This window comes from Silene latifolia, chromosome 2 (assembly GCF_048544455.1).
Source record: "Silene latifolia isolate original U9 population chromosome 2, ASM4854445v1, whole genome shotgun sequence".
Classification (NCBI taxonomy): domain Eukaryota; kingdom Viridiplantae; phylum Streptophyta; class Magnoliopsida; order Caryophyllales; family Caryophyllaceae; genus Silene; species Silene latifolia.
The window spans coordinates 42,206,599-42,222,646 of record NC_133527.1 but is presented as its reverse complement, the minus strand read 5'-3'; the positions used below and the strand labels follow the sequence as shown (position 1 = coordinate 42,222,646).

The 16,048-nt window shown below is 36.3% G+C and overlaps 1 protein-coding gene and 1 non-coding gene across 14 annotated transcripts; one reads left to right on the top strand and one right to left on the bottom strand.

The window, feature by feature from the left end:
• Window positions 1-5,774: 5,774 nt before the first annotated feature.
• On the top strand, window positions 5,775-12,755 carry LOC141642655 (receptor-like serine/threonine-protein kinase SD1-8). Of its 13 annotated transcripts, none has more exons than XR_012543385.1 (9): window positions 5,868-6,002; window positions 7,926-8,018; window positions 9,507-9,679; window positions 9,770-9,943; window positions 10,197-10,407; window positions 11,050-11,140; window positions 11,240-11,390; window positions 12,001-12,319; window positions 12,419-12,755. XR_012543385.1 is itself a non-coding variant. In XM_074451514.1 (8 exons), the coding sequence occupies exons 2-8, from the start codon at window positions 7,859-7,861 to the stop codon at window positions 12,241-12,243; spliced, it is 1,350 nt and encodes a 449-aa protein (XP_074307615.1). In that variant the 5' UTR covers window positions 5,775-6,002; window positions 7,744-7,858; the 3' UTR covers window positions 12,244-12,384. The 13 variants fall into 13 exon arrangements, 3 of the variants coding, with proteins under 3 accessions (XP_074307615.1, XP_074307614.1, XP_074307613.1); XR_012543383.1 differs by having other exon boundaries at window positions 5,883-6,002; window positions 7,917-8,018; window positions 10,903-11,140; window positions 12,419-12,509; XR_012543381.1 differs by having other exon boundaries at window positions 5,883-6,002; window positions 7,744-8,018; window positions 10,903-11,140; window positions 12,419-12,509.
• A 637-nt stretch (window positions 12,756-13,392) lies between these two features.
• Window positions 13,393-13,465, bottom strand: TRNAR-CCU (transfer RNA arginine (anticodon CCU)). The gene has a single exon. It is a non-coding gene; the product is annotated as a tRNA-Arg (tRNA).
• Window positions 13,466-16,048: the final 2,583 nt, after the last annotated feature.

The window sequence follows — 16,048 nt, the reverse complement described above, 5'->3', positions numbered from 1 at the left end:
GTAACTGTAGCCAAAATAATAAAGAGGTACATGTTCCATAGACGGAACGACCCAAAACAGTAGGACGTTAGTTGTGACCCTCCCCCCTCCCCCCGGGTTTTGGGGACACAGCTACCCGCGGTCCCCGCACCCGCTCATTAGTTTCGAGGCGACGACAGTTCTCCCACAAAACTCCGGTGCAAGGCCGAGGCACGTCATGGGCCGTTATCGATTTGAAAGGAATTGAAACCGGTGAAAGGTTTGACAAGCCTGCATTTATGGAGTCGCCACTAATTTTTATGGAAAATTGGAACCATTCGAATACTTCGCGTCATGTCAAGACACAAAGTAGTGACATGAACACTAAGAAATTCGTTACCCTTAGCATTCTATGTCTAGAATGACTCTCGTGATGCCAACAAACACGGATGTTCACAGAGATCTTGAGTAAGGGGTGAGGGTACGTATTAGGAAGCTCGTTTATTTGAACACCTAATCATGCCTGCCTCGATAGCGGCCTCTACTAATGATCAGAGAAGTTGTTTATACTTGATATATTGTCAGTTTTATGCATGGAATGCAACATCCATAGATTAATCCTAGCATGTGAGATTAGACTATATCGGTGGACAAGCAATTTAGCACTCAATTGGGTCGAAGTTGGAAGTTTAATTACATATAAATATGCCAGAGAAATAAATCATACAAAATTAATATAAAATATTACAAATTGTAAGAAATAAATTACAATGGATATTTGAATTTGCATCATAAACATGCCCAAAAGAGGGAAAGAAATAAAATAAAATAAAATAAAAAGAAAAAAGAAAATAGGAAATTGAAATAAATAAGGAAATTAAAAGAAATAAGGAAATAGGAAAAATAAGGAAATCGGTAAAATAAGGAAATAGGAAAAATAAGGAAATAGGAAATAAAAGAAAATAGAAAATAAAAATAAAGAAATAATAATAAAATAGAAAATATGGAAAATATGAATTATATGGAAAATATGTCGAATTATGGTGATAATAAGAATAATAATTGATTAAAATCCTAATTGGAAAAGCTATGTCAAAGCGAGAGGAGTTCAGTGGCAGAAGCCATCTCAGAACAGGCGCAGCATAAACTGCGTCCTATGAAAGAGGCACATTAATTTATGCGACTGTTCTTGAGTTGGATTCTGACTGTGAAAGTCAGACTCGTTGTTCGTTATTGTTCATTAGTTAATTTACATTGATTATTGATGTACGACTCGAATAGAAGTGCTTTAGCATGTTTATGTATAAAAGACAAATTCTAAAGACTCGATATGGAAAAATCAAACCTATAAAATCCGGGGTTGAATTAAGTGACGAAACCCGCAAATATTGATTATAAGAGATTTAAGTCGAAAAGGATTAAGAAAATAATATTTTATAAAATAAATAGAAACAGAAACTAGAAAAGGTTTGGAGAAATAAAGAAGAAAAAACTAAAAAAAAAGGAAAAAAGACGAAACAACAGAAACTCGAGGAAAAAGAAGAAGAGCAGTGACTGAAGGCAGCCTCTGCAAGAGGCGCAGCAGATGCTGCGACTTTTCCAGAAGGCGCATCGGTCAGTGCGATTCTTCTCCACGTCGTTTCTCTGCTATTTTAAAAAATAGGTTTGAAAAGATGATTTTAAAGACGGTTTTAAGCATGTTTATAACATAAATTCTTACAAAAATTACGATACAGAAATAAAACAAGATTGAAGTGGGATTTTACACCTTCAGACTTACATGTTAGCGTCGAGATTTAACTAAAATCGGCTTTTTAGTGGTAACTCGACTCGATCTATGCAAATATGAAAGTGCCCTTGAACAAAGATTTTAAAAGATTGATTAAATGATTGTGTAGTGCTCAAATTGGGCGGTCATACAAATGTGACTGGTACCCATAATGATTAGAGCTTAAGTGGTCTCATGGAGCAAGCACGTAGGCGTCGAAAAGCAAGAGTGCGGTCTTAGAATGCAAAGGGAGAAGAGAAGGGTGGACACTCGCGTGAGAAATATGTGAGGCGAAGGCCTCTATTTATACTAATCACACGGAGGAATTATGGAAAAAATAGGATTAGGAAAGAAATTCGGGGGAAATCCGAAAACTGGAGAAAAAGCAGCACAAGGAGATGCGCAGCAGGAACCGCGACCTTTCCAAGAGGCGCAGTACCTGTTGCGTTCTCTCTTGGGAAATTTCCTCCTCATCGAGAAAAATATTCGCGGTTGATTTTAGGAATTAGGGAATATGTAACCTTCCTTATTCCGCAAGGTAGATATTTTTGTGGTAATAGATAAAATTTAGGAATGCTACTCCGGAAAATGAAAGCGGTTTTTAACCCGGACTCCAGATAAACTCTAATTACTGTCAAAATGACCATATTGGCGCGTAGATGACGACCATGAGGTTGACTCGACGGTTTGAGCTATCACGTGTCGATGAACTTACGAAATGTCATAAATCGCTCCGCGTATTTAAACATGCGACCTAATCATCGCTGGGTGGTTGGCGGGAGGTGCAGAAACGAGGTGTCTATACAAAGCCCCCACTTTAACTAAGTATTGGATAAGGCAAAAGTCAAAGTATAGCCTCCAGGTCAATCGAAGATTACAACCTCAAGACTATGGCGACGCGAGGCGGCTCAAAGGGTCTGGGCCAAGGACCTGTCGTCGGGAACATTTTAGAGTTTGTCGAATATCGGACCCATTAAATTAAAATCACGGGTGTTACAGACGCCACTGTTGGGGCATATCAGGGAGCTGGGACATCGGGCACATGTGGTGGTGACGACATGAATGATGATGTGGACTTAGACCCTTGAGACTCGTTTTTATTTGTTGCTTGTTTTAGTTCTGGAACTTGTTGCATATTTGATTTGTTTTTTTTTTTCGACATTGGAATTTATTTTGGGTGTGTGTAATCTGGACATAAGGCCAAGACTTCACTTTTTCATAGGTTATGCTATGCTTGGAACTAGATTTTCAATGTTTTTGGATGGATAGACTTTATGTTGCAGGTGAATGTTAAGTTCTATAAGTGATGATCGGTAGAAACGACATTCTACCTCCAAAGTACTCGACCGAGTACTAAGTAATCGACCGAGTACCGGGTACTCGGCCGAATGCCCTCTTTTACTCGATCGAGTTCTCTGGGTGGTGTTCATAGCTTATTTTCGTGGTTCCGTTAGTTAGTTGCATAATTTTGTTGGAGTATTATGGTTATTTTCGTAGTGTGATTTTTGTGGGCCCAAGGCGTGGGTGATGTGGTGTTATTGTGAAGGTATTGAGATGACCCAATGACATGGTTGGAATTTGAGACGAATGTGGAACATGAGATTGGGGTGGAAAGAAACATGGTGACTGTGTGATACTATTTCGTGTGTTCAAATTGTTGTATATCATCATGCATCGATTATCGACGTCGTGTTAATTCCATTTAATCCCTAAGCTTAGTTGCATTGGATCAATTTTGTGTGTGGTTATATTTGACAATGAGATGTGATGATTTCTTTACTTATTTGTGGTGTTTAAACGTTTATGCTTTCCTTGTTACAATTGGGAGTGAATTTCGGGGATGAAGTTCCTTTTAAGAGGGGTAGATAACATTGCGGCAAAAACTTCTTTAAACGGTTTCTTTTAATCTTTTAAGTTGTTACTATTTAATCTTACCGACTTTTTCTTTTAATCGGTTTAGGTAAAGAGCAAGGTAGTAATGCATGTAGTTGTTTGACAAACGTTAATTTTATATTTGGCGAACTTTAGTTTTATGGTTGTTATGATAATGTCATGGTGACTCTGTGGTGGTAAAGACATTGTAGGGATTAGTTACTTTGGCGAGGGGTAATAACTTTGTAGTACATACGTTGGTATTATTTCGTGACCCTTCATGTTGCCTTGTCGCGTTACGGTTGGCATGTGAGACGAACTTTGGGAACGCAATTCATTTCAAAGGGGGAAGACTGTAATACCCGCCCTGTTATGGACCCGGTGACTGACCCATTGACCATGATAGACTCTTAGTAGAGATGGAAGGTGAGTTATATCACATTTTTTGTTGATTACTCGACCAAGTAAGGGTCAGTCGGCCGAGTACCAACACGTTGGTACTCGGCCGAGTATATTCCACACTCGACCGAGTACGCGTTCTGACAGCGTGTTATTATATAACACGAAGGTTGTGACTTAATTCATTTCGACGATACATTTCATCATTTCTAACCTAACTTCCTCTTACCAAATTCTCTCATCTCTCACCACCCAATCTTAAGTTAACCTTAAACACTAATCTGGGAAGGAAGATAGCTTATGCATGGAGTCATCAAGTCGGGTCATCGCCGCGGTCGGCATCTGGTCGTTTTTCAAGATAAGTTTGTGGATATTTGTTTATCGTTAATCAATCTTAATAGCTTAGTAATAAGGCATAATCATGGTTGTAGGGTAAGATGCGGATTCATGCTTAACGTGGTAAATGATTGATGCATTTCTATGGAATAGCGAAAAGGTAGGGTTATTGTGATTATCCTTGTTGTGGGTACTGTGGTGAGTGGTTTCAGTTATAGTATTGAGATGGTGACAATTATGTTGTTGTTATTGGTATTGATTATGAAGCCATTGTCGGGAGATGGTCTTCACCCCCATGTTCGCCCCTTGTGGCTCTCGTCACAACGGGGTGTGCACACTAATGATCTCTGGGTTTCCTCGTTGCGATGAGCGGGGTTTAGGTGGTAAAGGTTGCGGTCCCCCAATGGCGATGTTGGTTATTTGTTGCGATGGGAACCATTGGAATCTATGTGGTTGGAGTGGTGGAGTTTGGCAATCATTGGTTTGAGTTGTATTGCTATATTGAGTTGCTTTATTCTATTGTTCTTATATCCTGTTACTGACTTGTGTGGTGTGTTGTGTGCTTCTTCTTTTTGTTTGTGTATGCCGTGATCCATTTGATATTGTCGGCAAATAGTGAGCAGTGAGACTTTTTAAGGTTATTGTGGTTGCTGTCTTGTTGTAGCTGCGGGGTTGTAGTGATCGCGTGACATAGAGTTGGTTTGAGTCAATAGTAGCTCCACCAGTTGTATTTTCTTATGTTGTCATAGTTAGTTCTTGTTCTTTTTATTTCTGATGTACGTTGTAAAGAGTTTATTATTTGTTTCTTTTATGGTCTGTTTGATATACTTACCTCGGGTAACCGAGATGGTAGCGCCCTTACTTACTTGGGAAGGTCTTGTTAAGACTCCTCGGTAAATGGGGGGTGTTACACAATCAGCTAAGGAAAAAATCGTACTTGATATTGTTACTAAAAAATGAAAATGTTTAAATATTTTTACCCTATTGTATATATGTGTGTATATATACCCCTCATAATGGAATAAGAATACGGTTCTGTCTCTCCTTTCTTCTCTCTAACTTTCTCTTTACAATTCTCTTGTCTTTATTTCACAACATTTTTTTTTTTTGGCAAACGTAGCATTATTTGAGGAAAAAGTGCAAACCTCACCCTACCAAAATAGCACGAAGATTCTCTAGAAAAAAAAAAAATACTCCCTCCTATTCATTCATTTTGTCCCCCTTCTATTTTGCACAAGAATTAAGAAAATAATTTTGGACCACACAAAACACTTTATTCCACTCTACCCCACATGTAATTAAATTTGGACCACACAAAAGTTACCAAAAAAAGGAAAGAGGGACAAAAATCCGACTAGCTCCGATAAAGAAAGAGGAACAAAATGAATGAATAGGAGGGAGTAGAAAGTATAATTTGGACGGAAAATTTATCAACATAATTACATAACTCATCACGGGAAATTGAGGGGTTTACGCTTTGCTAAAGGGTTAATCACACTACTTTGGCGTTGATAAAACTTGTCAATGGCTTTTCGTCAAACAGTTAATGGGCAACCCATTCGAGCAGCTCAACTAAGATACTTTAATGGAGAAGATGAACTCCTCCAATGTTGGAAAATAGCTCACCATTGTAATTGCCCTGCATTATCACCTCTATTTTTCTCCTAAGGTAAAAACCCTATACCTCTTTTTTCTTGTATTTTTTTAACCGGAATTAAAATTTTGGCATCATATATATACTCTCTCCATTCCGATCATTTGTTCACTTTTAATTTTGGCACAAAGATCAGGGAAATAGGAAGAGTCAATTATTGGATAACTAATTGCTCATCAGAAATATTTTCAATATAGAAAGGTAAACAATTGACTGACACACGACAAAATGGAGATGTAAACAAATAACCGGGACGGAGGACTAAGTTAATTTCATCATTAGTTATGAATTCACATTATACGCCGCTGTCTCGGTCATTCCCTTACGTTTCCATTTGAAGTAGATAAAAGTTGTTCTTTTTACTGTTTGTAGTTTTTTATGCATTTATTCCTCAATTCGTTTAATCTTTGTATCAAAAGCAAGCGTTAAGAACTGATGCGTAATGGTTGAGTATCTACCCAAAAATGCAGAGTAAATGTTTAGTAGGATTATTAGCAGAAAGATGAAAAGACCAAACTTAGATTTTGTTTTATTTTGGAAAAATTACAAATTTAATTCCATATCTAGTTAAGTTTTAAAAACAGAATCAAGGCTTGTTTCGGTTGTATGTTCTTCAAATTGATCTTCTTCCTAAGTAGATAATTTGTTCTTGAATATGAAGCTCTTTTACTTGCCAATAAATCCCCTGATTTTACATACTAAACCCATCGGACGTCGTAAGAAACTGATTAGAGTTAACATCAGGGGTTCTAAGAATGAGAGTCGGCATATTTTCAATCTTTTTTCAATGTTTTTTGCCTGTTTTTGTTGCATCAATTGACATTCTTACAACATATGATTCGCTCTCCGTAAACCAAACATTAATCTCCGCTGGTGGGAAATTCGAGTTGGGTTTTTTCCAGAAAGGAATTCCTAATAGATATTATGTAGGAATTTGGTATAAAGATATACCCTCTGATGTTAAAATTTGGGTTGCAAATAGAGATTCACCTTCATATTGTGAATCCACCACTTTTCGGCTTGGAAATCAGTCGAATATTGTGTTGTTAGAGGGTGAATCCCAGGTTGTATGGAAAACCAACCAAACTAATGGAGTGAAGTTAGTAAACCCGGTTCTGCAACTTTTGGATTCCGGTAATTTGGTGATGAGAGAAGCCGGGGATCCAAACCCGGCTAATTTTATTTGGCAGAGTTTCGATTACCCAACTGATACCCTTGTACCGGGACAAAAGCTAGGGTGGAATCGCAGAACAGGGTTAGTTCGGGTTTTGACGTCCTGGCGGGACCCTGAGGACCCCGGTACTGGGAACTTTAGTTTTCTTGTGGATTACAATGGAGATCCAGAGCTGTACTTGAAGAATGTTGATCAAATCATTCATCGTTCTGGACCATGGGTTGGAAACCGGTTTAGTGGAGTACCGGAAATGGGGTTGGCCAATCAGGATTTTAACTTTACATTTTTCACTAGCGCGGATGAGGTTTACTATACGATTAGTTTACTTGACTGTTGTAGAGTACATACTAGGTTAGTGGTAACCTTTGAGGGTCTCATAGTAAGATGGATTTGGCTTCCTTGCGCAACTCAATGGATTATGTTTTGGCATGCGAGGAAGGACCCATGTGACGATTTTGATCTTTGTGGGCCCTATGGGATTTGCAATGTTAGTGAATCGTTCCATTGCAAATGTCCAAATGGGTTCATGCCCAAAAATTCTAATGCTTGGGGTTTGACTGATTGGTCAAATGGGTGTTTTAGGAACACTAGATTGGATTGCGACAGTGATGGGTTTTTACCGTTGGACAACATCAAGTTGCCCAAGACTTCAAATGTATTTGTGGATACATCTTCGAGTCTTGATCAATGTAGAGATATGTGCAAGAAAAATTGCAGTTGCACAGCTTATGCCAATTCGAAATTTGTTAATGGAGTTGGTTCAGGCTGTATAATTTGGACGAATAATTTGATGGATATGAGGAATTTTCTCCAAGGAGGACAAACACTTTACATGCGGTTAGCTTCTTCTGATTTAGGTATGTACATTTTATCTGTTATTTTCAAATTTTGTTTCTTTCTAAATAATTGACTACATGCCCTTTTATATTTTATTGAGGAATATACAATGTTAAACTTGTAAAGCGCGAAGCTATTTAGCTTCAAAGTTTTCTTCACCATTGAAACTTATTAGATCTCTGTTTTGAAACAAGGAACTTGTTTTTGTAAGTTCAGTTACCAACTAGCACTTCAGCTGGTTTTTGGACTTGATATTTAATGATTAATATTAATCTTACCATCCTTATCTTTTTAATAATAATATGAAGGTTTATAAATGGAATCAAATTCTTAAACTGGATGTATATTCAGTGATGGCCGACGACATGTGCCCTTTAATTATTATCTTTGTTAGTGCTCGTTTGGTTGCCTCTTTAAAAATAGGGAAATTATAAATTCCCATGAATTCAAAAAATGGAAGTCGTTTGGTTACCCAAAAATGGGTGATTTACATTTTCCCATGAATTGGCAACTCCTCCATAATGGAGGGAATTGAACTACCATGCATTTAATTCCCGTATGCCAACCAAACGTCTTTTGAGCAATTCACATAAATTTTCCAGTTCATGTTTTCTAAATTCATGGGAGTTTAATTCCCATATGGCAATCAAACGAGCAAAAGATGCAAATCAGCTATATAGCTTTTGACGAGGATAGGAGATTGATATTTTGGAGTCTAATGTTTGATGGGGTTGATCATAGGTTTGGATTAGGACTTGGGAAAGTATTTTGCTTTGGGGAAAACGTATTACTCTTGAAATTTATTTTTCACTGGTACCTGGTTTGTACGACGGCAATGACTTAATCCACGTGCCCCAAGGGTTTTTACCTAGGACGAGGTAAAGGGCTTGGATGTGCACATTCTTCCATATGTTAAAATTACAAATGTGTTTTTTTTTAAATGTCCCTGTATAAAATTTGCACTGCAAAGTGCATCAATACTGTAACTTCACGATATGGTTGTTTGAATCGGATGTTTAAACTTTTTCAAAACTTTCAACTTGTTCAACCTTTATCATAGATTCATAGCTTATTGTTTAGTTAAAGTAATACTTGGTAATAAGAAATCTATAAAAGAGGAGTATAAATGTATTTGTTAAGTATATATAGGATCAGTATAAAAAAAATGAATGAAGAACTAAAACAAGATTTGCACATCGGATCTCTAATGGATGCAGTCTCAGTGTCTCGCAACCTCGACAATTGTGCTTTTACTAGAACGTAGATGTGAAACTTTAAGAATGTAGAGAGAAGTCAAGTAAACACTATGAGCACTAAATCAATAAAGAGACAGTTGCTATTTTCAATAAATTGTTAGCAAAGAAAATAGATCGTGTGAAAGTTGACATCCAAAAGTACCTCATTTCTCGTTTAAAAGATTACATCATAGTCGAAGTGTAAGGAATAACAAGTTTTAACTTGGTCTTTAATTTGCTTGGTTCAATAACTTTGTAATTACAAAATATCAGGGTCTTTATCCCCAAATGGTTCTGCCATGGGCAAGGATGTTGTTATAATCAAACTTGCTATAGGCATTGGAATAATTGTGGTAACCACGTTAATCACCGGTGGGTTAATTACATTGATCATACGGAAGCGAAGAACTTCAAGAAATATACAAACAGGAGAGTTGGACCCAGAGGTACTGCTAGATCTTCCTAGTTTACAGTCATTTCACATTGTAAATTGAAATGTCAAAACTTATAAACTCATTTGTAGTTTTGTAATCCAGGAAATTAATCTTTTTAGGCGAACCATCACTTGCAAGACAGAGTGTTCAGAGGAAGCACTGGATGCAGATGATGTGGATTTGCCTATATTTAATTTAGATTCCATGGTTGCTGCCACAGACAATTTCTCCGAAGCAAACAAACTCGGGCAAGGTGGTTTTGGTTGCGTCTATAAGGTATTTTTATTATTCATACATTTGACATAAAGTCTGATATGATAGCGTCTCAAGATAGTATTATCACAAAATTGACCATGTGAGTTTGGAGGGTTCTATTGTGTTAACTTTCTTTTAGCTTAAAAAGTACTCACTGAAACATTCACTTGTCATCGCCTCTAAAAGTATGGGTTGGTAACTCGTATTTTTGCCTATAATATGGGGTGTATTTCACAAGGAAATTCTTTTTTTGTTCCTGCATTATGCATTGCAGGGTGTGATGCTAGATGGACAAGAAGTTGCAGTTAAAAGACTGTCTAAAGATTCTGGACAAGGTTTGGAAGAATTCAAGAATGAAGTCAGACTGATTTCAAAGCTTCAGCACAGGAACCTCGTTCGTTTACTTGGTTGTTGTGTTGACTTGGATGAAAAGATGATCATCTACGAGTACCTCAAAAATAGAAGCCTTGATTCAATTCTATTTCGTGAGTCTCAAAAATAAAAATTTATTCAAACGCTTGAAAGATAACCCTTGTATACTAGTGAAATATGGATGAGTTTTGAATCTTGAAATTTTATAGTTCTTCTGGATTTGTGCTGATCTTGATCTGTTTATGGGGAAATGGATCCAAATCTTGATCCGTAGAATTTGGAAATGTGTTATGGGATAGGGTCAGATTCGTTAGACCTATACTGATGGGCTCTTCCTCCTTGTATGAATTTGAGAATTTTGGTCCATGCATTGCTGGTAAAATCTATATCTAGAATTGGCTTCACGGGTGTCTGGACCAACCAGATTTGGTCCAGGCCTGACCGAGTGCCATCATTGATAAATTTAACTCTTCCCGCATAGCGAGATAGATATAGGCCCTCTTACAAGAATAGTTGCTTTATTTATGGTTACCGTAGAAGGCGTAGATTTGTTTTTTCGCTCTATATGGTTAATTATGAATTTCAAATTCTCCCATTACTATGTGTAGATAAAGGAAGAAACTTATTGCTTAACTGGCAGACACGGTTCAAAATTATCTTCGGGGTTGCTAGAGGGCTGTTATACCTCCATCAAGATTCGCGATATAGAATCATTCATAGAGATTTGAAAGCCAGCAACATTTTACTTGATGCAGATATGAACCCAAAGATATCAGATTTTGGCATGGCGCGAATTTTTGGAGGGAATGAAACTGAAGGAAACACAATGAAAGTAGTGGGAACTTAGTATGTAAACTTGTTGAATTTTGCTATACTCGGTATTTACTCTTCAAATGCTTGAAATGTTTCTATGACTTGTATTGACCATTTCTTCTTATGATGCAGTGGGTATATGGCTCCTGAATTTGCCATGGATGGACTTTTTTCCATAAAATCAGATGTGTTTAGCTTTGGTGTATTAGTCCTAGAGATACTAAGTGGGACGAAGAACAGAAGATTCTTCAATTCGGATAATGAGCTAAACCTTCTTGGATATGTAAGTATACAACATTGAATTATCTCTCCTAATCACTATAGTTAACTATCTGATCCCATTTATGTGGTTCTTATTCGACTATGGTTAAAACGTCATATTTGACTAGTATCCTCTCACAGTATACACTGACGGGAGGAATATTTCATTTTATGAAAAATAACATGAAACATATTTGTTTTGGTGAATTGAGTTTGACGAAATTAAATTTTGTCTGAACATATATATGGAGATTTCAATATTTAAAGTTGAAAATACAAATTAGGGTGGGTCTAAATGTCTAATGCCAGAGGTCTTTTGACTTCTTCCAAGAAGATTTGCTCACATCATAAAAAGTTAGCAAAACCCTCTTTAATTGTCGGTGGAAGCACCCAAAATCCTCATGGATATAGAATATAGATCTTCTCTAAAAATATGATGGCGGTACCGAGGTAGTACAAGTCGCACCACTAGAAAAAGTGTAATGTCTACAAAGCTTGTATAAGAAGAGGTTGTCATTTAAAATAAAATCCTAAACTGAATTGTGTTTACGGGTCATCCCCAAAAAAAGTTGTTTTGGGATGCAAGACCTTGCACTAGGATAACAGTGTTAATGTTGTTGTAAACTTAATAGTCATGGAAGCAATGGAGAGAAGGAAAAGAAAAAGAATTGCTCGACAAGTCGATGGGAGAGACATATTCGATAGACGAAGCATTAAGATGTCTTCAAGTCGGGCTTCTATGTGTGCAAGAAAAGCCAGAAGATAGGCCAACAATGGGATCGGTAGTACTGATGTTGTCTAGTGAATCAATGTCTTTGCCTCAACCTATATTTCCTGGGCGAAACCATGATGATATTGATTCATCTTCCTTTTAAGCAAGATCCGTCTGTCACTCTAAATCCTCTATAAAGAGATCATTAATGGCCAAATACCAAAAAAACTCGCACTTGTGTAAGGCTTTCTCACTGTTATGTGTATGTTGACTTTTTCTTATGAATCGTATCATTTTTCTCCAATCATTTTCTTCTGATATTTACCGGCTATTAACAGATTTCATGTTAGCCAACCGCAGATTAATTGGGAATAAGGCTCCCTTGTTGTACTCCATATGTGGTTGGTTCTTGGTTGCTTGTTGCATTTATCAAACTACAAGAAAAACAGGATTTAACAACCAAGATGTGGTGATTTAAATTTGCTACCGAAATCTGCAACCAAATTCAATCTGGCTGCTGATTTGCAACCTACTTCCAATTGATTGCTAATTTGCAACTAATTAATGAATAGTTGCAACCGTTGTTCGCTATATGGCCTTTTTTTCTGTATTGTCAGTAGTATGGAGTATGTAAATCCTAATTTATAATTGTATATGTATGTGATTCTAACAGCAGGTCAAGAGTATCTATCAATCGTTTTTCATTATTATAAGGTTCGTAATCAGCCAACATTCAGCGCAGCTCATGCTGATAAAAATCTGGGGTTTCTGGTTTCATCCATAGTAAATTTATCTGGCAGTTTCTGGCAGTTTCTCTTATATAAACCAGAAGCACGACTGGGGTTTTCGTGGTCCAAGATAATAAAACATTTAATGTTTGGTTGGAATAGATCTCCGATAATTTTCATTGATAAAAATTTATCAACCTCAAAAGTCAAAACTTTCTTTTCATCATCGTCTTGCTAAGAAAAGGCGTATATAAATTTTGCTTTAGAAAGGCGTATAAAAATTCTCTACTTGCTAACATATTGAAACGATTCATACCCTTCAGCAATCTCTAACCAACTTCCAAGCTTGCTTATCGAGCATATATTCAGTTTTTTTGGGATTGGTTTGCCTTTGTCCAACTTAACACGGTGTGAAATGCAACAACACGAGGAAATGCAATATTATTCAATGTGACCTCGAAATCTTCTAGAATCGTAAAATAAAATAGGTTTTAATAATCGCAAACATCTTCTACTAAAATAAGTTTTTATAATCACACTTTTTTTAAAAAAGTAAAACTGTACTTTTTTTAAAAAAGTAACAACGCGTCAGGTAGGGGTCGAACCTACGACCTTCTGCTTAGGAAACAGACGCTCTATCCACTGAGCTACAGACGCTATTTGGTAACCTCTAGTTTCTTTATGTTATATTTATTTGTTTCGTCATAATGACTCAGAGTATCGGAAATAAGATTATTTCGGTACCTCAAAAATGAGTTATAACCCCAACATATTTGTTATGATTTTTAATCTTATACTCATTTATGGTAAATTGGTAATTTTTTAATCTCCAGACATATATGAGATGTAATCTCCTATCTAGGGGTGTTCATTTGATGGTTCAGACCAAAAACCGGACCGGACTGCGCAATTTGGTCCGGACCGGACTGGACCATACTTTGTTTGGTCCGGTCTACGGTCCACCTATTTACATAAGTTTGGTCTTCCGTCCGGTCCTGGACCAAATTGAACGGACTGCGGACCGGACCGTGGACCAAATTTTTATAAGGAATATCATTGAAATTGTATATGATATACAAATATTTCTCTTAATCTCATAATATTACTTCGTAATATATTACTTTGACATATTCTGCTACTCGAACAAAAAACTATAGGTTATTAATATAAATTAAAGTAATCATCGAAATAATAAGGTAACAAAAAATATATTATTTGGTCCATATGGTCCGGTCCGGTCCGGTCCATACATTTTTATGGTCCGGTCCGCGGTCCACTATTTTACCCTTATTTGGTTTTCGGTTCACTAAATTTGGTCCGGTCCGGTCCCGGACCAATGAACACCCCTACTCCTATCTACTAATTAAAAATGTAAAAACTTATATATATATGATTTTTCTCCCCTATTCTTTGTGTAGTGTATTTTACAGGTATACTATGTATGTTTGGTTAAATAATACCGTAATAGGCTTAATCTCTTATTGAGATATTTATGAAACTTAAAACCTCACAATTTCACATATTTGTCGTGTCTATATTTGTCTCCAATTTTATGACACTGTTCAATTCGCTTGATTAATTTTACCGTCTCAATTTTCTTCTCCAAATTAAAACACAAGGATGAAACATATGAAAAATTAATAAGCTGTCAATTTAAAATCTATAAATACTACGAATAATTAAAAATGTAAAAACTTATATATATATATATATATACCGTACATACATTGCATGGGTATACTAGTTGGATATTAAATGTATAACGCATTAATAATTTTTTTGAAGTACATCAACTCACGAAAGCAAATTCGAGTTTCTCTCAAAAACGAAAAAAATAAAAGCTAACAAATTTTGGGATTTAAAAAATTCATGTCTACATTTTCAAATTTAAAGAATAAGAAAACTTACCTAAGTGATTCATAGAGTAAAATGGCTTTTAAAAGTATGTATCTAGAGTTTATTTAATAGGTCTCTAAATAAAAATCACTTATATAAAAGGACGCCCGCTTTATGGTTTATGGCCTCTAAATCACTAGTATTAATACATTTGTGAAAAAGTTAAAAACTATAAAAAGCAGCTAAATAGAGTCGTACCCGGGAATTCAAATAATGAAAGTGAACACTTAACCGATTACGCTATTAACTTAAATTCACATACATTACTTGCTTCAATAATTATTGCGTGAGGCAGCTTCATATTACTGTGAAACCGTCTCATTATGTAAAAGAAAACTCATTTATCATCATTAAATAAGTAATCTTTATATGAAAATAAACTTATTCTATAATTTGTGTACCTTTTACTATTAAAACATTCATTAATGGTAGGTTCTTTTTCTCCTCAATAGGATTGAGCCACTTGCCCGACCAGACACTAACTCGGCCTCTGCCACCACTGCCACCTGGGATATATGATTACCAATAGGTCTTGGTACAGACGGGTGAGGCGAATAGACGGGTAAAGACATCTAATAAAATGGGTAGCGGGACAAGGTGGGGCACCCCCATGTGCTTCCCATTTTATGACAAATGGGTATTTTGTGAGGGAAAGTGGTATCCGTCTATACGTATAGACGGATAGTGTCCGTCTATTGAGAATTTGTGTATGATTACTAATTGGTGCGTGACAGCGTGAGTTATCACGTGAGAATTTATACGCAATTTTTATTGCTTCATACTCTGTGTTGGTTTGACTTCTTGAGAGGGTCTTAAGGATTTGAATCTCTCTTAACGGTTCAGATTTAAGGTTGATTCTTTTGGGTAAGCGGTATGATTTGTTGTACTTGTTAAGTGCTTGTAATGATTTTAGTAGTGAGAATTTGGAAGAATTTGTACATAGTTCTCCCTTAATTCTTAATTCTTCCAATATAGAATCCTCAACCCTTATAACAAATAGAACGAAATGAAATTAATTCATTTTACGGCATTAGTTTATAAAATTAAGTTAAATTGACTTTTTTTTAGTTTTAGAATCGGAATAATCCTTACTATAATTTGAATCGACAGAGGTTTGGGTCCTTAAACCAAGAGTATGTTAAATTCAACAACGGGCATGAGCCACCCTCAAACGGAGGAGACAAAGTCCACAATACAAGCCCCAGAGGGTTCCACTCTAAAATCAATTGACAATAAAGGGAGTAACCTCTTACCTTATATAGTGGAATACTCTTATCTAATTCTCCAATGTGGGATCCTTATATGTGTAACTCACATATGGGCTGAAGCTTTATTCTTAACATT